We start from the raw sequence: 23,982 nt of genomic DNA on the forward strand, positions 1-23,982 counted from the left end.
TGCTTCCATTCATGAATCTCATGTCAGGCCACACTTGCAGCTGTGGTTGTGATTGCCCAGCCAAAAATCATAAAACCCGACAGGTGGCTGTGACAGGAAAACAGCTACCAGCAGGGCCACAGCTGGGAGGTGTTGCTCTGTTATTGGCGAGGACAAGAATCATCTCTCTTAGGCCATGGCTGGGCCAGGCCTATATCCCGAGATTGTCCCAGGATCATCCCTGTGCATCCAAATGACACATGGGGGAGCCCGGGAGCAGGCAGGGACAACCCCTCCATTTGCCTGGGATAATCCTTAGGTCTAGCTAAGGCCTTTGTTGAGGAAGCTGCAGCAAACAACCTATTTGTTTTTGGGGAACTGATCATCATCATCATCATCATCATCATCATCATCATCATATAATAAAACAAATGAACCTCAGGAAGAGATTCCTTCTGAGGATCTGGAGGCGAATCCTTCAGAGCTGTTGGATGAACCTCGACAGTGCATGGTACATAGTGAGGAAGGGCTTTGAGAGAGGTGATGCAGAGCAGAAAAGCAGAATGTGAGCATGCTTGACCCCTTCCCCACTTGTCGCTGCTGTGCTCCAGATCATGCTCTGTTACAAAGGGGAGTCTACAGCTCCAATCTTGCAAGGTATGACAGGTTGCCGGACTCCCTTTGTTGTATCTTTCAGAGGGAAAACCACCACCTCCCACATGATTGATAACTCTTATCCTGGACACATGGGAAGTCAGATTTTTACACTTATGGAAAAAGAGAAGCACATTATTTGAATTCCTTAAAAATGAGATTAGTGTGTATGTCCAGTAGTTCTAGGCATGAATAAAACCAACCTTCAGTCTAGGCCAAAGAATTAAATCAGCTTGTTTCCAGATGGGTATATTTATTCCAGAACCGAGCAGGAAGAAGTTCAGAAATGGTCAGTTGTTTTAAAAATAAAATGAAGTGCAGAATTAGTAGTAATAGCAATAGTAGTAGTAACATTTACATTCTGCCTTTTCCTCCAAGGAACTCAAGGCAGCATACATGATCCTCCTCCTCTCCATTTTATCTTGAGAGATAGGTTAGGATGAAAGTCAGTAATTGCCCCCAAATCACCCAGTAACCTCTCCAGTTCTAATCCAACTAATAATTAAACCACACTGGATCTCAATTAAGACTTTACTATCAGGAACCTATATCCTAAGAATAACTCACCAAAGCATCTTGCAAGTGGAAGATACCTGGAACTCTGCAGCATGGAAGAGTTTAAACTTGACTCTTTGCCTGTCATTCAAAGACAAGGGGAGAGTTTACAAGCAAAGGTATTTCTATAGGTGGGTGGGCAACTCCCAGTGAGGGACGGAAATGAATACTGACCAATCAGTGCCTGGGATGACTTGACTATGTGTCCTCCAGCTGATTCCAGCCAGCATGTACCTATTTAATATAAGGCTGAATCATGGTGTAGGCCGGGGGTGAAGTCTCTCATGTGGAGTAAAGTAGATTTTGGAACCTAAAGATGTCTGAGCATGTTGGTTGTTCAAAGACATCTCTAGAAGGAAGGGGGAGATTGGGCTTCTCACAACCACACAGCTGCTTTTTCTCTCCATGATTTTCCATGGAAGAGAAGGCTATCACCGGCTACTAGTCATGTCGGCTATATATGACCTCCAGTATCAGAGGCAGTATGCATCTCTATACCAGTTGCTAGGCAACCTGGGCAGGAGGGCACTATTGTGCTTATGTCCTTCTCATGGACTTCCCATTGCTATCTGGTTGGCCACTGTGGGAAGAGAATGCTGGATTAGATAGGCCTTTGGTGTGATCTAGCTTGGCTCTCATGTGTGTTTGCTTGGGTTGGGCTCATAGTATAAGGGTCAGTTTGAAAGCTCTTATTTTGAGAAGCCAAGATGAGGCTTTGATTTGTTGTGCTTTCGGTTGCATTCACCTCAGTGGTGTTGCCTGCAAGGACGGGAAGATAGTTGCAGGGGTGAGGAATTGGTGGCTCCATATTTATGCTTCACATGTGAAACATTTAGCTGTCATGGGCCAACCTAAAATATCATGATGGCTGGCCTTCAAGGGCTTGTGGTCCTGAGTTTTCAGGTGAGAAATAGGAAACAGGCTGGTATAAGTCCTTCCCCCACTTAGCATTGTACCAGTACCACATCCTCCACCTGCTGCACTGATAAGGTCACTCTGGGCTGTGCCTGGTCATTTATTTTATTTATTTATTTTATTTATTTATTACATTTCTATACCGCCCAATAGCCGGAGCTCTCTGGGCGGTTCACAAAGCTCTCTGGTCCCATGAAAAGTGACCTAATTGGTCACTTTTCATGGGACCAAGAAGGATGGGTTTTTTGGCCATATCTGCCCTAATTGGCCTTGAAACAGTGTGTGTGTGTGTGTGTGTGTGTGTGTGTGTGTGTGTGTTGGGGGTGGGTGGTTGCTTTCCCTTTGCCTGCTGGGTATACTGCCCATTCAGCTCAAATTGGGCTGATCTGCTATGTCGATTTGTTCTGTATGATACAATTTTGGCAAGTGAACCAGTGGAGATGTCAAAGAAAGCCCCTAGGTTGGGAAGTCAGTGAAGGTGTCCAGGAGTTCTGTCCAGACCTAGGAACCAGACAAGACAATGCTTACAGGACTGGGCAGTTTATGTAATGGGGAGCTACCAGGATGATACAGGCAGGTGTCACCCAGCATAGCTGAGCAGATGCAGTAGGGAAACCTGCTGCTCAACTATCCATCTTCTTGACATAGAGTGTTACGTACAAGTTAGGTGACCCAGATGTGAGTCAAAGGAGTGTTGCTGTTGGATAGCCTGGCCAGTTCCCCTGGATGGTTATGTTTAGGATCAGGTTTCATTTTTGTGAATGGCCCAGACAGTTTTGGCTATTGTGCAGTAAAAAAATGGAATGAATGAATTAATTTCCCATCCACACTAATTTTTAGTTTTGTTACAGGTATATGTACCATTACTGTTTACTAAAGTTATGGCTTATTATTATTATTATTGGCATTTCTATACACCCCCTTAACCGAAGCTCTCTCAGCAGCTTACAAAGATTAAAAACTTTAAAAATACAGTATACAAAGTTTATAAACCATTTACATAAAAACATGCAAACAAACAACACACACATATATACAGTGTGTGTGTGTGTGTGTGTGTGTATATATATATATATAAAACAACCGCATTTCTGGAAGGCAAATACAAATAGAATGCAGGTACATGTGATGCTCTGCCATACTTGTGAATAACAGAGGCTCACAAAAGGCATACGCAAGAGGATGGCTGAGACAAGACAGGGCCAACAGAGATGTGTCTGAACTAGTCGCTCCACCCAGCCTCTCATCTTAAGAAGGGGGGGAAATGTTTCCACTAACCCAAACAGGCAGGGTCTGATCTGCACAGACAGTCTGCAGGCATCTGCTGAAGAAGCCGACGGTTGGCTGGCACACCATCATCTGATTTATGGTGTGTGTGTGTGTGTGTGTGTGTGTGTGTGTGTGTGTGTGTGTGCGGGTGTGTGTGTGTGTTAAGCCTTAAATGTTGAGTCTCTGGCTGACTATGTTGGTATTACTGGATGGTTGGTGCATGTTTTCAGCTCAGGAGCTGGCTCTGATACCAGGATTGTTGGCTGTGAATCAGTTCCAGTTTCACACCTGTCTGAAACAATGAAAGCCTTGTTAGAGACATGTCCAGAAGAAGAAGAAAGAATCTGTCATTTGCTTGGAAGAGACAGAGAACATATAAAAAGCAGATAGAGGAAATGCTTCCTTCTAATATTTGTTTCCTCATTCAGCATTCTCTTACTTGACGATCAGGCAAGGGTGATGTCCACTGAACTTGTTTCACCCAAAACCTAGAATTGCCTCCTATCAGCGTAGAATTATTAAGATGTACTCATTGCTTTGTCTCCCTTAGCTTGCTTGTTGCTCCTTCCCTTATTTGACACTTGGAGAATGAAATTGTCCTGCATGCATGGATGCACAAGTTGCTTTCCAGTATCATGTCAACACTTGTGTTCGGGATGTGTGTGTGTGTGAGAGAGAGAGAGAGAGAGAGTCACTCTTTTTGTTTAAATTCCCAAGTCTCTAATATCTTACTAGTTGCAATTTTTAAAATATACACATCTATGGCATAGGCAAAGACGATAGGCCAGATTCTCAGCGGACACCAACTGGCACAACTCTAGCACTCTCACTAGAATTCTTCCTATGTACACTGGGTTAGGATCTAGCAGGATCTCTTGACGGGGCAGGGGGGTGTCCAGAGCAACAGAATTATTTATTTATTTATTTGTTACATTTCTATACCGCCCAATAGCCGGAGCTCTCTGGGCGGTTCACAGATGATCATGCTCACAATAGATGAGGAATTAAACACTGAAGTAGGTGAACGTAAAGACAAATGGAATAATATACCTCTGTTGGTACTTGCACTTTCTTGCTTTAAAACAGAGTAAAGGCCCTGGAGTAATGAAATGTAGACAGGAGTTCGATGTTATCTTATACCTATAAACCTTTCTCAGAGTCCACTGGTAGCCAGTAGCCAGAATGTTTGAGTTCAGACATACTTGGCAGTGTTGAGTACAAGTGGCACATTCATTTTTCAGTAAACAGCATTTTGCTCCAGGGCCCAAATCTTTTAAATACTTGCAGAGGATGGTAATTGTCTGCTTTTCCCTTCAAGTATCTTAGCATTATCTGAGACTTTGAGATTCACATACGTCAGCACTCTGAAAATGAAGGAGGTGGCGGGGGTGGGAGGAACACTCCCGTTTGTATTTAATCCAGTTGGAAGAGATACTAACCCAAGTCTTTAGCTTATTTGTATTTTTTAACATGTAAGTAAAAGGGCAAGGGAAACAGTGTTGTGTTTAAGGATGTTAAAGTACTTCAGTGCAAACACAATAACCTTCTAGGTCAGCCTTCCCCAACTTGATGCCTTCCAGATATTTTGCACTTCAACTTCCATCAACCCCAGCCAGCATATCCAGTGATCAGGAATGCGGGGAGTTGAAGTTCAAAACATCTGGAGGGCACCAGATTGGGGAAGCCTGTTTTAGGTCATTCTAGATTCTAATGTCTTGCTTTTGCTATTACTCAAACAAGACTATTACAGGAGTCTCTCTGGTACCAAGATTAAAAATATAACATGCATGTAAATAATAAGTAATCACACAAAGAATGCATTGTATAAGTACTCCACTTACAAATTTCTAGACAACAGCTCCCAAATAGGGGCAGAGTTTTAAATGCATGAAGCAAAGGCTTGCTATGGTACTTCTGTGGAAGAAAAAACAGTGCTGCTATCTTTAATAGGATTGTTGGCACTTTGCTGGATGAAGGATGGATGATCAGGTGTATGGTGCCCACTTGGCCAGTGCATCTTCTGGCACATTAGAGAACCAGCGTGGTGTAGTGGTTAGAGTGTTGGACTAGGAGTCAGGAGATCTGGGTTCTAGTCCCCACTCAGCTATGGAAGCTCATAGGGGACTCTGGGCCAGTCACAGACTCTCAGCCCGACCCACCTCACCAGTTTATTTTTGTAAGGATAAAATTGAGGAGGAGGGTTGTGTATGCCGGCTTGGGTTCCTTAAGGAAGAACAAAACTGGGATATAAATGTAATATTTTATTTATTTATTTATTTATTACATTTTTATACTGCCCAATAGGCAAAGCTCTCTGGGCGGTTCACAAAAATTAAAACCATGAAGAACATAATAAAACAACCAACAATCTAAAAACACAAATACAAAATACAATATAAAAAGCACAACCAGGATAAAACCACGCAGCAGAAGTTGATATAAGATTAAAATACAGAATTAAAACAGTAAAATTTAAATGTAAGTTAAAATTAGTTGTTAAAATACTGAGAGAATAAAAAGATCTTCAGCTTATTTATTTACTAATAAATAAATTCGTAGTCAGGATTTTCCATGCTTGGCCTTTGGACCTAATGTGAGCCTGTTGACTCCAACTGCCCCCTGGACCACCATTTTGCATCTAGCTCTTGTTGGTACATCTCAGAGTTCTAATAAAAATCAAAGCAGATCCTGCAAGCCCAAAATCTGCCCTCCCCACTGCTACATTGTAGCTGTATACTGTCCTCCCCATCAGTAACTCTCCATGCACCAGGCGTGGCCCTAAGATTTAGCTATACTCTGACATGAAGCCAATCAACATAGTCTTTACATAGGAATTATCAGGTCTAAAAGTGACATAAAGATAACAGTGTGAGCTAATCACACAGGTTAAACTGGTTGCAAAATATACTGAAACAGTTTTTAGCATACTTCTTATGAACATTTCCGCTAAGAAAATTTTCTGGTGGGTTGGTGTTTCTGGAATTTGAAAAAGAATTAATGACTCGTGGTGTGATCTTGTATAGGTTGCATAGGAATTTCTGATATTCTATATTAGCTCAAAAAAATTGTGTTTTGAGCTAAACAAGAACTTTTGGAGAACATTTCCTAAAAGGGAAGTTTAAATAAATTTTTGGATCGCGTGGTGGAAAGGAGGCACTTCTCCACGTTAGCATATTGTGTTTTTCACAAAGTGGGGGGATTTTCATTCCAAATTGGACAGCCTGGATCAGCGCAAGTCAAATTGGGCTATTTTCTGAAGCACTGAACCAGATTCCGAGCCAAATTGTGTAATCAGTGCACACCCATGCTTAAATGTACTTGCAGCACACTTTCAGTGATTGTGTGAAAAGTGAACAGAGAATGTTATAGAATGTTATGCCAGCTTTAAACCTCTTACAGAACAGTATGCGCTTTATCCTCTGCTATCTGCTTTAAACCAATCACCTCATATCCCAGTTTCAAACTCCTTGAGTTGACCAGACCTTTCTTACTTGTGGGCTAGTAGTAGTAACTTATTAAAAATATGCATTACAGCATCTGAGGAAGACCTTATTTTTTCCTTGTAAAGCAAGCTTGAACACTGGAGGGAGTTTTGTACTACTCTGCTTGTTAACACTCCCCCCGCCCCAAGGTGACCTCAGCTGTTAAAACTATGAAGTTTGCATTTGATTTAACATTTACTTTTTCTAAGTCAATAAAATGAACCAGGATGTCTTTAGATCATCAGAGGTCTACTTATTACCAAAAGATTTATTTTTATCATGATCTATACTGGAATTTAAAAGAATCCAGTTACATTTCATTTGGTGCCCTGAATAAGGGTTTCTGGGATGGTAATCGGCTGCGTGTATAGAATGCCCCTAGATGAAGTTCTCTTTATTGGTTTGTATTTCTCTTTTTTTCCCTCCTGAGCTCTAGGGATGAGATCATGAAAGTGTAACTGTTATGTTCAAAGGCACCTTTTATACCCACAAAGTTTCCGACTCCCAACCTGTATTATTTAACTATTGCAATCCTAATTAGTTCACATCAAGGTCAGTGTTTTGTAGCAAATGAGCCCACTGCAAATTCCACAAAGGGAGTTTTTCCCCACATTAAAGCTGTAGAAGACAAGGGGGAGAGGACCACTGAGGATATGAAAGGCAAGGTTGATAGCAACCCTTTTTTGCTTATGAGCGAGAGGATGTAATATTGTGTAATGAGTTTGCTTTGCATCTTCAGGAGTAACCTTTCAGACACTGACCTGAGGCAATGTTGTCATCATTATCACTCTGTTCTTGCCTGCAGAGATTTATTCACATCCACTTCAGCCTCTTTGCTGCTATGACTTTCTTAAGGGAATTAACACCTCATGAGATTTTCAGCCTTACACTAACTGCTCTTCAGACATATGCTCCAAATCAGTTCACGCTGTGCAATGAATTTTACTAGGGTGTGTGCCCTCATGACTTCCTTTAGAGACTTTTGTTCAAATTCCTTCATCCATAGAAGCCTTTCCCAACTTGTGCTCCCCAGATACGTTGGATTACAACTCCCAATATCCCCCAGCCAGCCATGAGGATGGGAAGAGTGCTGCCACTTCCACAAAGCACGTTGTCCATAAGACAAACTAGACATGATGTTAAGTGCGATTTGGCGTTTGATGTGTCTTGTTTTTTCTTCTAACTAACAGCAGGAGCAGGGAGTGATCAGGACTGAGACTGGGGTTGGTTCTACACTACTGCTTATAACGGTTTATAATGGTTATGACAACTGTTCAGGCCCAGGACACATTACATTTACCGTTTTCATACCATTTTTAAAGTGTTATAGCCTGCTTGGTGTAGATCGGGCCCAGCACCATGGGGAGAAGTTTAATTCTTGCTTCTCCACTGCAGTCCCAATGACAATCCTCCATAAGCCACTATTAGACCTGGAGGCTTCAATTGAAGCCAGCAGAGGGGGAGCAATTTCAATCAGGACTGCCTCATGGGAGGAAGAGGGAAACCCCTGTAATGTGTGCCATGGCCCTGATCCTTAATGCTGTCTTCCACCCAACCCCAAGACGAAAATCGAGGCACGTTAAATCTTGATCCCTCCTCTCCTGCAACTGTTAATTGTGTCGGGAGGGAGACCACATGACTAGTTTGACACTACATATCATGGACAAGAATTGGGGTAGGATATATTGGCAGAAATTGAAATCTACCCACCCACCCCAGTTAGCCAACTAGGCTGGCAAAGCTGTAGAATCTGTAGATTGTGTGGATGAAATGATGGTGTGAAGGGGAAGAATTTTGATTTGTTAGGCAGTGGGAAATATTTGAGGGCAAACTAAGCATGTACAAAAGTGACTGGGTTCCAGCTGAAATGTATGCATGATGTGGAGAATGCGGATAGAGCGACTCCTGCTCCCTCTCTCATATTTCAATTCAAGGTCATTTAATGAACCTGTTTGACAGTAGATTCAGTTGAATTATCTGTTCTATGCTGGGCAAGTGTCTCAATACAATATACTATAGTAAAGTGATAATCATCTTTGATTGGACCAACAGTTCCTTAATTAGTTAGCAAATTGTTTGTAGTGTAATTAACACACAGTTTTGTTGAAAGAAGTTCTAGACCTAGCCAGCTTACAAATATCCTGATGTGACCCCTTTTTTAAAAATTAATCATTTCTTTGAAGACTTCAGCCAAAAATGTATGTGTAAATTGAACACCCAGTAATGTAAAAGGCTAGTAAGACCAATAACAGGTATTGTCCTGGTTTATATATGTTGACAAGCCAGAGTACAGGTTGAGTATGGGTGGTTGTTCAGTCCTGGATTGTTCTTAAATCACTAGTTGTTGTTATGTGTGAACCCTGCACTGTGGTTTAACTCTGGGTTGTTAATCACAAACAACCCAGAGTTCACAACCCAACAACAAATCATTGGTTCTTTTCCTGGGTCGTTTGTCTTATGGGCTTGCTTTGTAGCAGTGGTGGCACTCTTCCCATCCTCACAGTTGGCTGAGGCATGGTGGAAGTTGTAGTCCAACACATCTGGAGGGCAACAGGTTTTGGAGACCTGGTATGTGGCATATCTGGTCAGAAAGTTGTGTGACTTCAGAATATGCCCAAGGGTATTCCATTCATCCAGTGCTCAAAGGTTAGGCGAAGACTGGATTCTGTTGTTTCAGTTTATGTTGTTATTCTTTTTTCAAAGGAGATAAAAGAGAATAGAGATCCTTGAATATAAAAAACAACACACACACACACACACACACAAACTGCCCAGCATAAGTAATACTGCAGTAATGCCTGCAGAGATCTCTGAAAAAGAGAGTCTCCCAAGATGAATCCAGCAACTAGTGACATGTTAGTTTATATAAATATATACCAAAATAATTCAGCTGTATCCATGTACTTTCTGATTAGGCTCAAGGTCTCCCACTTCGAGATATGCAGCATATTCTAAGGGAGCATCTTAAAAGTGCTGGACTTTAAAAAGAGTCTGGAACTCCAGCTCTTCATTAAGGGTCAGACCTTTCAACCTTAGGATCCATTCAAGTAGTTTTTTAAATATTAATATCAAGGCAAAGAACATTATAATCTCAATGAGAAAATCTTCCATTTTCTCACCTGTGTGGCGTGGGTACTGTAAGACTGTAGAGTCTCCATAGAATATAGCCCTACTCCTTGGAGGGCAAGACACCAAGGCAGGAGGAGTGTGCTTAGTCAGTGGGAGAGATGGTTTATATTTCCTCTCAGCTAACTAACCTGCTAGAGCAGCACATCCATTGCAAAATTGCCATTTAGACAGCTCAGTGAGTGCTGCAGTTTGTAGCTTGCAATGTCAGTGGCAAATTAGAAATAACTATAGCAGACATTCAGGGATCTCACACACACACTCTGTTCATGTTCTTTTTCCTTGGCAATGGTTCAGCTGTTCTGTGCCCCGACAGAACAGCACTACAGAACAAAGTACATTTCTTTGCACAGGTGCTTCTCTTCCATGTATTTGAAAATGAACGTATGAAAAGAGGCTACTTCTCCCCTTCTCCCACGCCTCCTCCTTATTGGTGTTTTTGGGCCGTTGTTTTTGTGGTGCTTCCAGATTAGGCTATTATTGTGCAATCACTGTGCTTCAAACACAGAATTTTACCTGGGCATGGGGAAGGTGTTTCCAATTGACAATGTCTTCCATTTGTTATCCCCCCGCCAAAAACAACAACAACAACCATATGGAGGGCCACAAGTTGCCCACCCCTCATATAAGGAGAAATCTTGGGCAACATATGTTACTCACGACTTTTGCAGCAAGTAATGGTTTAAGCTCTCCTGGCGAACTGGAAAATGCAACACAAAATGTATGTAAATAAATACCTCTCAAATTAATTATGCTTCTGTTGTAGATTTTGGTGTAGAACAACTTGTCTGAGCTCTTCCCGGATATAGAATCACAGTTTTCACATCAGTACTAGCAGATCTGGGAAAAGAAAACAGGAGTCGGTGGAGAGAGATCATGTCAGGTGTTCCCATATAACCTGCTAGTTTTTAAGGTTTTAAGGTTTTAATATGGTGAAGCTTTTGGCTTTGAACTTTCAGGATGCAAAGGAGTTGCTTCACAACTAAAGGGGACTAGAAAGTCCAATAAAACTTTCCAAGCTTTGTGATTTTAAAAAGCTAGCATTAAGAAGAATCTCCAAAATACTGGAGGACTCTGTAAAATGACAGGCAAAGGCAACGTAGCAGTTATAGCTTGCTGTGTGGATCCCGAGGACTTGATGCAACTCTAGATGTAATTTAAAATGGACTAATTTCAGTTTCCTGTGAAAGTCATTTCAAAGGGCCAAGCGTCTCCAGGACTTCTCAAAAGGTTTTAATGCCTCTGTAAAACCACAGCAGCTCTAAAATAAAAGCAAACATCGGGGCATGAGGTCACTGCTTAAAGGTACCAGTGCCTTTTAAAAGAGCCTAAGTAACTTTGGCAATGATATTGAAACCTGATGTGCACCATTACCATGTGTACTCTTCAGTTATATGAGGAAGCACAACCAAAGGGCTGAATGAGGTCATCTCAAGGCTGCCACGCAAGTCAAACTTTTCAAAAACCCACCACGTCCTGTGAATTTTATAAATCAGTGCACCTTTGCCTACCTGATGCTTTCCAGGTGCGTTCAACTAGCACCCCCATCATCCCCAGCCAACCTAGGTGGCTGGGGTGGTGGAAGTTGTAGTGTAGCTAATGGGTTATCTGCAGTGATTTCTACTTCCATATGAAAGAGTCAGCAGGAAGAGTCAACCCAACCTTTAGCAGAACGTCAGAGTTTTAAAGACCTAATGAGCCTGTTTCCCTACCTTCTGGGTCAGTTTTCTGGTGTGTGTGGCAAGCTGCAGGGGGACTTGAGGATTCTGTTCCACCAACAGTGTCTGTTTCATTTGCAGCTGGACTCCATTCGAGGCAACCCAGGAGCTGCTAGGATTTTCCATTAAAAGGAGCAATTGTGATAAGCCATAAATCGTTATGCCCCACTCCCACAACCCATCTGTATTTCCCATTGGGAAGTTCTTTTAAAGTTTTTAAATTGTTCTAAAGTTTTAAATTGTAAATCACCAAGGGGCCCTTTGGGGCCTGGAAGGCGAGTCGGAAATACTTTTATATGGAAATAAAATATCAGGTAGGTGATGTGAAACTCCAAAGCAGGGGTTTCCTCCCACCGTAAGCTGTAAGTTCTTAGCAAAAGCAGCCTCCATAATGAAAAGGTGCCGAGAGTGGAATTTTACTGCTGGCTCTGTAATTTTCCAGCTCCTGGTGTCTCAGCTGTGAAAGGTAAGAGGAATGCTGGTACTGTGTGTCTGCTGCTCCCAGAGATGAAGTTGTCCTTTGGTGAAAGCCCCACCTTCTCTGAAGCCCTGAGTAATCTAGCTCCCGGAAAATGACACAGCTGCTCAAAATACTGCATTAGGCAAGGATTCAGACTTGATTTTATTATTCATATGGAAGGATGTTGTGGAAAGAAAAGAGCGGATGCTCAGAATTGGTGCCCAAGCCTACCATCAACCAAAGCCACTGTAAATCTTAGGGGGTCAAGTTCTGGTTGGGGAGGGGCAAGCAGAATTCACACACATTGTTTGGAGCACCAAGTAGATTTTAGCCTGAGATTTGTGATATAAAATAGCACCGAGATGACTGCTTTGGTGTGAAGGCAGGAGGTGCTGAGAAGTACCTGCAGGAGTAGGCACCAAGTTTTGCAGAACCTGGCCATGGGTATTATTTAGTTTATGAGGAAACAGCAGGAAGCCAAGTAGGTTAAGAACATAAGAAGTGTTGTGCTGGATCAGACCAAGGGTCCATCTAGTCCAGCACTCTGTTCCCACAGTGGCCAACCAGCCATCGGCCAGGGATGAACAAGCAGGACATGGTGCAACAGCACCCTCCCACCCATGTTCCCCAGCAATTGGTGTTAAATAAAAAGATGAAGAAGGTGCTAAACCACTCAAACCTGAGGGAAGATGAAATGGGGAGAGGCCTAGGAGTTGGACAAGGCACTTGAGTGCCATTTTTCTTGATTGAAAGGCAGAGTATAAATCAAATAAACAAATCACTGGGCTGATACCCAAAAAATGATTGAGGAAAAGAATGAGGTACGCATGTTTTTGTTTTGTTTTTTTACCTCCTTTTAAAACAATTGAAAAGATAATAAGAAATTACAGTTCTTGGCAGAATGGGTTTGGCAGGCATTTCTGCTGGTTTACAATGATGAAAACAGTTTTGCAATTTTCCTGAATCGTATAATAGCAGCAATTGACTCTTGTTATCAAGGGAATCTAATTAACATAGATATGTGGCTAATTAATTGCTTGCTTGTGTCACCTCTTCCCACTCCTTTAATTGAACATTCCTTTTTGGAAAATAGGCGTTGAGAAAAGAGAGAGAAAGAGTGTTTTTTGCAGGGCTTCTTTGGACATGGGTTTCAATGTTACGCTGGCGCAAATCTCTTCCAAAGGAGGCCTGTCATCTTGCCAGTTACTGGCATATCATCTTCAGTACTGACTCACATCCTGCTTCTCGTGTTTTAGAAATACTTCCAACAATGTGTTGTATCACATTGTATCACATTCACCCGCTATAAATGCAAAGGAGAGGGCAGTGTCTGATTTGGAGTTAACCCCTGTGAGCTGGCCAATGCCAAAATGATCCTGCTCCAAAGTTAGCCTGTGTCTCCAAAGAAATCAGAAGATTGCCATTCATAGAGCCCTCACGTGTCTTCTCCTTGCAGTCACACAGGCGCACTGATAGCAACTCCAGATTGCCAGAACTGTGAGCTGCAACACAGAAGTCACATCTTAAAATCCCGTGGGTTTTTAAAGCCTTCTTTATGGTTCTGTTTTGAGCCTGTAAGCCGCACACACTACAGTAAGAATTCCAGATGCATCCTGCAGCCTCCATGCTTTCTAGCAAGAGCATTCAAGTGTTTATGTGTAGATGTGTAAATACACAGAGTGTGTGTTAAACTTGTACATTTTTAATGTCAAAAAATAGGATTTTGAGAAAAGTTTTAAAATACTGAGTAGTGTAATCTTCTTTCAACCCATTAAGTAAGGCTTTAGTGCTGTTTCAGCCATAAATTATATTTGTTTTCCCCCATTATGCAGACATTTAACTGTCACTTCACTACTCTTCTTACAATTTGCATCTCAGGATGAGGTCGTGTGCCTTCAAGTCTTGTCCTACCATTAGACAGAGTAAGGCAATCATTTCAGGGGACAGATCCTGAGGGGTGGGGAGTGGACAGAGCTCTATGTACCGCGTGGCATGTTCTTTGCTCCAAAAAATAGTCTTCTTCCTGCCATTGTCAAAGTAAAGCTCAGCTATCAGTCTAATTGACTTTTCTACATGGAATGGGATTTGGCACCATCTTGTCCTTCACCTCAGGTAACAAAGTGACTTGGGACAGCCTGGAAGAGATGGTGGGTGTTAAACCTGGGCTTTCTCTGACTATTTTGGCTTTATTTTAACTCCCGGTTAAATTATGGCAGCAAACGGCATAGCACAACTTTAGATGTTGTTGCACATCATCATACTTTAAGAGTCCATTATCTTGAATCTATGCAAAGTGCTTACCATACTTTGAACTGCTCAGGCTGTACAAATATCCTAAGCATAGGAAAGATAAAGTACATAGTCTTGTATTCAGTTCACAGTCCATCTCTCTCCAGAAAAAGCTTCCACTCCCACTACTTTTCCTTCTAAAATGACCAGTACATGGGTAAGTCATGACCCAGCAGCAGCATGGGGCTGTACAAGTCAAAGGAAAGGCATTGACAGGTTGATTTAAAAAACACACACACCCTGGTACAATGCACTGAATAACCGTGAAATTCAAATACTCTGCTGTTTGGTATGCTCTCTGTTGGATTGCAAATTTCATGTGCTCCAACTTCACTCAGATCTTTGCTTCAGCCTGATGTCTTAAGCCAGCCTTCCCCAACCACAACTCCCATTTTCCCCAGCCAGCTGGCTTGCGATGATGGGAGTTGTAGTCTAGCATGTCTGTTGGGCGCTGGGATGGGGAAGGCAGTTCTAAGCACTGGGAGATTTCATGTAATGCGTCCTTGGCATGTTGTGCTGCTTTCTCATCCCATTCAGCCATGTCGTTCAGCAGCAAACCCCTTCTTACACTTAGGATGCCAAACAGCAGAGGTTGGCCATATTAGATCTGGGATGTATGAAAGCACCCTCTTTGTGGATATATCAGATTAAAGCTTAATGTAGTACAAAGCAAACATCAAGTACATATAAATGTTGTGGCACTGTGAAGCTACTGCTGTACTGAATGGCATTGATTAGGTGCCAACTGAATAGCGGCAGAAGACTGTGCAAGAAGCTCTCTATTGCCACCTACTGGTCCTCATAAAAGCTGGGCATAGGCAGCAGTAGCTTGCAAGGAAGGCATCCTCCATCCAGTTATTCTGATCTTGAGTACAAAAATGTGGATGATTTCGACATTAGTGTGTACAAGTCTTTTTTCTACTTTTGGAGCTGCCCCCTTTTTTATTTTACAAATCAAAACTTATGTGAAATTATTAAATATTAAGCAACATATGCACTGCTTAATTATGGGTGTGTGTGTGTGTGTGTGTGTGCTTTTTTAAAAGAAATCAAACGCAACATTTTTGTGATGATAAAACATGACCAGGCATGAATGGTGGTATAGCACTTCGTATCCGATAGCTTGCTCAATGTGAGGCTGGAGGCCGAGAACTTGTATCTAGCTAAGCATGGCGCAAATTATGGTACTTTAGTTCTCACAATGAAGTGTTTTATTGCAATAATTAACTGTTTACATAGACTTTCTCACACTATGAAAGGCAGAAATGGGTAGCACTCATTCACCGGAGAACACACACACCCCCGAGAGTAGTGTACATAGGCTGCTAATTGTGCAAATCAGTAACTCTGAGGATCTTCTGGAGCAGCTTTCCCCAACCTGGTGCCCTCCAGGTGTGTTGGACTGCAACTCCCAGAATCCCTCAGTCGGCTAAGCTAGAGGGCACCAGGTTGAAAAAGGCTGCTCCAGAACAGGGCCTGCCCTACCATTAGGCAGAGTGAGGCAGTCACCTCAGGCAGCAGATGGTGGGAAGGGGCAGCAAGGTGTTGGAGGAGAGAGGGCTGTGGGCCGCATGGTCTGCCTTGCATCCCTTAGCTGGCCTGACCTGTTCATTTGTGGTGGATGATCTGTCCCATTGCCAATGTCAAAGAAAGATTCAACTGCCAGTCCAATCAGCTGTTGTACATGGAACGAGAGGGGATGCCATCTTGTCCTTTGTCTCAGGCGGCAAAATACCTTAGGCCAGCCCTGCTCCAGAGGATCCCTCCCTCTGTGCCTTTAATCTCCTTTTAAACCTTTCTGAAAACCTGTTTTGCTGTCTGACCCAATGAGCCTCAATCCCATTACTTTCATCGCTCTTAAATTGGGGGGGAAATGTACGATGCACTCTGTTATTATGCATTAGCTATGCATCTAATGACAAGATGTGCTTGATGAGGCCAACAGAAGAGAGGGAGGGAGGGTTAATCTTCTAATTTGATTTGTTTGCTTGGTGTCCAAAAATGTCAGAAAATGTATTCAATATATTGTAGCAATGCTGGTGAAGAAGACTCTTGGTACCGATTGGCTCAAAAGACCTCTGACATTGGCTAAACTTCTCTGATCCTGGATAGTTAAACAAATGAAAAGTGTGCTAGAAAAATACACCTAGAAAAGTATGCTTTGGAGAGGAAGTGCTCTAAGAAATGGGTCATAATTTACTTCTCTACTGGCTCTTGCACTTCCCAAATGTTCTGGCAGAGTTCTAGGCTCAAAAACTGTATTAAAATACGTTTTAAAGTGTGTATTCTGGAGGGAAATGTTTATAAATATAACTTTTCATGCAGGTTTTTTGTGGGGAGAGTGGGGTTGGGGGTGAATCACAGGTTAACATAGAAATAAGAGAGAGTGAATGGTGAGCATGGACCACTCCTAGCTAAACTATCACATACTGGTTTGAAATCACTAGCCACTCTTTGGCAGCAGGCCTCTGGTCTCCAGCAATGCTAGTTGAAAACAAAGCTTATAGATACTTCCAATACTCTGGCATGCAGGCTTTCCTCCTCTGATCTTCTCTTTGACAAAAGCAGCTTGCTTGGCCTAATCTCCCTCCCTTTCTACCCCCACATAGATTTTCAGTGTAGTCACAACTGGCTACAACTGGACTGAGCACAAACCCAAGACAGGCTCCTTTGATTTGGGTTGCTCAAAGGACGTGCGTTTGTCATCACCCTGAGTGGTGCAGAAGCGCTAACAAATGCAGACCACAAAGTGGCTGCTCAGCTGTCACTGCAATTTTGAGTTCTTCAAGCCAGACTTCCAGAGACACCGCAGTGTTTGATATCTGTCCAAGCAGGGTCTTCTGTTTCCACTTGTAATTCCACTTGTAACATGTAATTTGCAAGGATAGCCCCCAAATTCCTGGATCCATAGGACAGAAATAAATGTCCAAATGTCCCATTGAACTATGTAGTGCAATGCCATCAACAATGGCCCTTCTGATTAGCACAGCAGTTCCCGAGAAAACATGTTCTGCAAATACAAATGGATCTGCTATGATTTTGCTATGGCTGATTGAGGTATGGCTGAGAAACGGATTTGGAGAAATACAACAAAGTGATACCTGGAGAGAGAGAGAGAGAGAGAGAGAGAGGTTTGGTGGGGGTGGGGGGGAGCAGGCATCTCTGATCAGTGAATTTTTGCTGTCCATGTTACAGCTCATTTCAATAGTGCCTCCCATACAAATCTACTATATAACGTTGCCTGGCTTCTCTTCCACATCCTTTCAAGCTTCAGGTTATTTCAAGGGACTGGTGGATCCTAACAATCAGTTGATGGGCAATAAGCAACCTCTAGTGCCTAAGTAATAGCATTAGCTGGTGTGATAAGTTGTCTGGGGGAACCCATTGCCCAGCTATGGGTATTGTGCTAGAGGTCGGCACAATAGAATTTACGTTAGCACTCATGTCACATTAGATATTGCCCATTGAAAATAAGTGCCTTGCTTAGTACTGTACCGAATCCTGCCCCCATTTTTTGGGAACATTTTCTCTCCCTGCAAAAGATCCTGTTTGTTAGTTTGTTTTTTACCTCTTTTGCAGGGAGGGGGAGAATTTTGGCAAATTTTCCCTTTGGGGAGGGGACCAGCTTGTTGAGAGGTCTTCTTTCTATTTTTTATTTTTTTAAAAAAAAACAAAAACCCTGGCACTTGGAGTAGCCCAGCAGTTTTTCATGAATGCCTGTTGGAGATCATGTGACCTCTCTTTATCCCATAGGCATTCAGGAAGAACTCTTGGGCTCCTGCAAGTGCCGGGGGTGTTTTTTAAAAATACAAAAAAATAGAAAGACGACTCCTTAAAACTTCTTACACTTAAAAAGGTATGTAGAAACCCTGTCCCCCTCCCCAAGGAGAGAATTCTTCAAACTTCTCGTCTCTCCCAACCTCTTTTGTCAGAATTTTCATTTCCCCCACCCCACTCCCACGAAATGCCAAAAATGGAATAATTGAAATTTTTAGCACAGCACTAGTCTTGCTACATTGTATCATACTTCAGCAATCAGCAGGCATATTCTTTCCATAGGGTCTTTGCACAAATCTCAGCATCTAGCAGGCACTCGGTGGTCCACTAGAAATTTGCTAGTGCTTCACTTCTGCTTTAAAGAATAAAGTCTGATGTATATGGCTAAAAAAAATTAACAATTCTTTATACTGTTCCACCTCCCCCACCCCATATCAGATACAAGGCAACTTCAGCCATCTCCTCCGTGGCCTTATGACCCGTCTTATCAATATCTGGGATCAATTGCAACTCCTTCAGTTCATCCAGCAACACCCATTTCACCTGGAAGGGCTAGTGGGATGACATCTCTCTCTGCAGAACTTTCAAGCCGACTGACAAGTAAGTCTAGGAAAGTTTTTTTGGTTTATCTTGCTAAACCCAGGATTCTCAAGGTGTGCAGCAGGCAACTCCCCCACCCCCTACCTACCTACCTACACACACACACACACACACACTGAATCCCTCTCTTATGGATCTTCAAGCATCATTATGGGCACATGTGGTCTTAGTACTTTACCATTCTTCCCGTTTGTATTCCCCAGCCCTTTGAATGAGAGCAAATACAGCTAAGTATATTGCCGTTGCTTTTTCCTCATTTATGGGGACTATAATATATACATTATCTCAAAGACATCAGTAATTGGACTTGAATCTGTCAAGTATTCAGTAGCTGTGGTGATTGATTAGCACCCCAACCCAAAACACATTGAACTGGAACCAAATAAGTGACTTACTTCCACATTTAGATCAGGGTTTATGGAGAAGCAGTGTGCTGTAGTGGTTAGACTAGGTCTCGGGAGATCTGGGTTCTAGTCCCCATTTGGGCCATGAAACTAACTGGGTGACATGGGCCAGTCACTTATTCTCAGCCTAACCTACCTCATAGGTGAGGGCAAGGATCTTGTAAGCCACCTTGGGTTCCTTGAAGGCAAAAAGGTGAGATACACATGTAACAATAAATACATGCAAAAATATGCTTTCACAAAACTCATGCCCAGTATACCATTGTTTTGTCTGCTGGCTTTCCCTCAATGAACACAGCTGAAAACATTGTAAATAACACTAAGAGGTAACGCACCAACCTCATATTAAGCTGTCAGTTTTAGGATTTACTCACTTCTGTTTGACCAGAATTATTTCCAGTTGCAACATAAGTCAGATGAATGGTGAGTTTGTAGCATGTTTACAAGTGATTTTCCTGTGGAGGCATGGAATCTGCCCATGAGGAAAATAATTTTAAAAAATCTTTTCACTTGCTATTTCCTTGCTTTTAAGACTTTATGTGGATGGGTTTTGTCCTGAAGCAAATGAAACTGGTTTTGTAATTAAACTTTTATTTGTTTATTTGAAATATTTCTTGGCTGCCTTTCAGGGCAGAAGTTCTCCCACTTTTGCATCTGGATGATGATTTAGACTTTTAAACACCATTTTGTACACACATTAAGCACCTCTTATCTTCATAATCCCTCACTAAATTCACCTCATAGAATCATGGAATCATAGAATCATACAATAGCAGAGTTGGAAGGGGCCTAGAAGGCCATCGAGTCCAACCCCCTGCTCAATGCAGGAATCAACCTTAAAGCATCCCTGACAGATGCTTGTCCAGCTGCCTCTTGAATGTCTCGCAGTGCTTATAACCCAAAGTCAGTTTCTCCTTTTGGCAGGAAGAAAGAACACAAATTTGAAGTTTGTGTTTGATATATATATATATATATATATATATATATATATATATTTAAATAGTTTCACACACTGACTAAATAATAGGAGACATAACATAGCTTTTTATATTTGAATGATTAAACAGTATGGATCATGTCAAGAACAATTAACCAAGATTAGGAAGTGAAATGTGAGCTTTTCCACTGATGTTGAGGGGCAGCCAGCATAAAGCATCCTTCAGGTGCCTTGCAGATAGTATGGCCGCCTTTTCTCTAGCATGTTTTCTTGGTCTTTACCTGCTGCATGGCAACCAGACGATCAGCAGATGAAGCTTCTGTCACAGTACTCCAGGCTGTGCAACGTCATCACCCTATATGCCTATCACACAGCTTCTGAGGGCAGAGGAAACCTACTAGGGAGTAAAAAAATGTGGCAATACTCTTTACAGCCAACACTGAAAGTTAATATGCTAGGGCGGGATGTCCAGATGCTCAGTTACATGGTTCAAGAGAAAGACAGATGATGATTATATCTGGCACATCCAGAATTAAGACAATGGCATGTCACAGACATTGTCTGAGAAAACTGTGGAAATATGTCAAAGAGGCCTAGCTGCTGGGCTGACATGTTTTCAGAACCTGACACTACCATATTGTCCCTGCAGTGCCTTTTTTAATCCAGGCACAGTGCAGCTTGCTTTTGTTTCTTTCTCCCACCTACTGAGGCTTTTTTTTCTGAACATACACATTCCTTTTAGGCAGACTCTATACTGCGTCTCAGGAGGTGTTGCCATGAGGAAAGGTTTCTTTATTGTTATTTTAATGCCTTGTAATAGCTGGCAAGACAGAGGAGCCACCGTCTCTGTTAATTGGAGCCTGTCTAGAAGCTCTCTTTTAAGAGGCCATTATCTCTTTAATCTGTTGTGAGGGGTGGAGGGGAGGTGGCGAATGAAAGTTCTTCAATCAACAGAGGGAAAGTGTTGAAATTCAACCATCATTTCAAACATGGATCATGTTATATGGAATATTTTCAATCCCAAATACTTCAGTCTTTCAGTCTCTTCTGACAGCGGCAGGCAACATAAAATTTGTAGCTGGTTGGGAGGATCAGGAAAAGAGAGGGAAGCCCAATGTTCACAAACACTTCCATCTACATCGAATGGTGCCCCTTCCTTAGCCAATCTTATGCCAAATGAACAAAAGTGTTTGGCCATTCGAGAAGAATTGCCCTGAATAGGCTGCCCTTGCCCTCACTTTCCTGATTGGTTAGGAACAACCATCTGAACAGTCCACAAGCATTGCCCTCACTCTAAATTAGCTTTGTTGGCTTTGGCAATATCAGCACACAACCAACTCTGATTGGCTACATAGGATTGTGATGTCATTACATTCTCTGTGTGATGCCTGATTAGCCAAGATCAGAGTGAAGGAGGGAAAAGCCCTTTTCAAAGGGGGAAATGCACAAAAGGAGCAGAAAATCAAGGAACAGTGGCTGCAATATGGGGGGAGGTGAACATCCCCAGTTGCTGGGATTTTTTCATGAAATATTTCAGAGCTTCCTCATAAACAGTATTTTTCCCTTGAATACCAAATAGGTGTATTCAGTATTTGTCACATCCCTAAAATCTAGCCTGTCAGGGCTTTCTCTCACTACCTGACTATCTTATGCTGCCCCTATAATAGCTCATCTTAAGTAATTAGATGGAAGGGAGGATTGAGCTCATATACCTTTAGCAGTTGTGGAAGTATTTGGGCAGATGGAGCTTGCCAGGTAAGAATTTTAAAAAGCTGTACATGTTCAATTTTTCACCTCTATCTACACAGCTATATAAGTGCCCTCCCCTGTATTAGGTCATCCAACTGTAGGGTAAAAGTCGGTTGTACTTTGACAGGGCAAATATGGCCTGTCTTGTTTGTTTCATGTGTTGCATACCATTCTTCAGGTGTCAACAACCTCTCACAATACACCGTGACTTACTGCTGCAGCCCCATCAGCTGTTCCTAACTCTTTGTAGGGAGTACAGGGTCCTGCTGCAGAGAACCAGGCTACAAGTTTCTGGACTTTGGCCCTGATGTCTGGCCCTAATGGCAGCACTGTCCTGGATCCATGCTCACCTCACCCCAGCTGATGGATGGATCCAAGAAGGGCTTCCAATGGGTACCTTAATACCTGTGCAGGAGGAAATGGTCATTGAAATATCTTGCTCCTAAGCCTTTAGGGCTTTAAAGATTAAGTCAAGGACCTGGGATTGGCCTCAAAAAATGGATCTGGAGCCAGTACATGTGTTTCAACACTGGTAAAATACATTCTGTTTGCCCAGTCCCAGTTAGTACCCTAATTAGACATAATTGTTTTGATTACGTAATATACAAGGGAGAAAAATATTGTACCCTGGAGAATGTGGTTTGCTCATTCAATTTGTACTTACAACACAATCTCCAAAATGCAGAGCATTGCAAAGGTGTCATTCTTGATAACACAAATTTTTTGGTACTTTTCATGCAGGACAGATCTTTATCATTGTTTTCCCCCACTCTAACGTGCAATTAAATCAGTCTTATGTCTTACAGTATTTTCTCTTTCTTCTTGCCCAAACCAGGTGCTTCTGACCTAACAGCATTCAGTGATCCAAGAGTAGGAATCGATCGTCCTTTCCCTGCCATTCCTTCGATTTCTGATCCTCGCATGCACTATCCGGGAGCATTCACCTATACTCCAACACCTGTCAGCTCAGGAATAGGAATTGGTATGTCTGCCATGACCACTGCCACCAGATACCACACTTATCTACCCCCTCCATACCCAGGTTCTTCTCAGGCTCAAAGCGGCCCATTCCAGACCAGCTCCCCTTCTTACCACCTCTACTATGGAACATCAGCAGGATCATACCAGTTCTCCATGATGTCTGGAGGAGATCGGTCACCCCCACGTATCCTTCCTCCTTGCACTAATGCTTCCACAGGATCTACTCTCCTCAATCCCAACCTTCCAAACCAAAATGATGTTGTGGACACAGAAGGCAGTCACAGCAACTCCCCTACCAACATGGCAACCACAGCAAGGCTAGAAGAAGCAGTTTGGCGGCCATATTGAATTATTGGTTCAGAAGTTTTATCTGCTGATGTCCATGGTTTTCTCATGAGCAGTTGAGGATGCTGCCATGTTTATAGATCACACCAAGAAGCAAACAGTCCAGAAGTCAGTGTTTCTAGGAATGGTGTACTGATGTTATCCAACTGATCTCGCTCAGTGAGGTGGTAATATTCCCAAAAAGTACACTTCTCCAAGGGCTGAACTTCTGAAGCTGATGACATTTTAAGATGGTATACTACTCACTCACTTTGTCTATAGAAATGGGGAAGGATGCATACTCAATATGTTTCCAGAGGTTGAGCCTTCAAAACTAGTTTTGGAGCTCCTCAAAGCTTTTTTTTTAAAGTGTTTTTGTTTGACATCTAGTTTTGAGGCTTAAAGCCTGACACAATCTTAATGGGTTGAATCAATCATTTTGACATGTTAGTTAAAAGGAAGTATAGGAAGATTCTCAGAGAGAAACTGTGAATGCTTCTGATTTAGCAATGCTGTGAATAAGAAGTTTTATATCCTGGAATTAATTTTTTTTTAACCAAGTTGTATGTTCCAAAGAATATGGGAATTCTTTTTATTTGTTATTATTTTTAGGATGCAACTCATCCTTCTTTGCATATCATTTTTTAAATTTTATTTTTGGCACCTTAAAATTTTGCAAAACAATTTTAATTTTTTTTTTAATTGTGCTTGCTTTTCTTATACTTTGTCAGCTGAAGGCATCCAAAAAAGAAAAAGAAAAAAA

General features: G+C 42.1%; 1 protein-coding gene across 2 annotated transcripts in view; it reads left to right on the forward strand.

Annotated features, from left to right (window-relative positions):
* The window catches only part of RUNX1 (RUNX family transcription factor 1), a 211,268-nt gene extending 187,611 nt beyond the window's left edge, over nt 1-23,657 (forward strand). For both annotated transcript variants that reach the window (XM_063127570.1, XM_063127571.1), the window contains 2 exons: nt 18,663-18,824; nt 22,750-23,657. In XM_063127570.1, coding sequence (XP_062983640.1) covers nt 18,663-18,824; nt 22,750-23,243 — 656 coding nt within the window. In that variant the 3' untranslated portion in view covers nt 23,244-23,657. The remainder of the gene's footprint in view (nt 1-18,662; nt 18,825-22,749) is intronic.
* The last annotated feature ends 325 nt before the right edge of the window (nt 23,658-23,982 follow it).

This window comes from Elgaria multicarinata, chromosome 5, assembly GCF_023053635.1.
Source record: "Elgaria multicarinata webbii isolate HBS135686 ecotype San Diego chromosome 5, rElgMul1.1.pri, whole genome shotgun sequence".
Classification (NCBI taxonomy): Eukaryota; Metazoa; Chordata; class Lepidosauria; order Squamata; family Anguidae; genus Elgaria; species Elgaria multicarinata.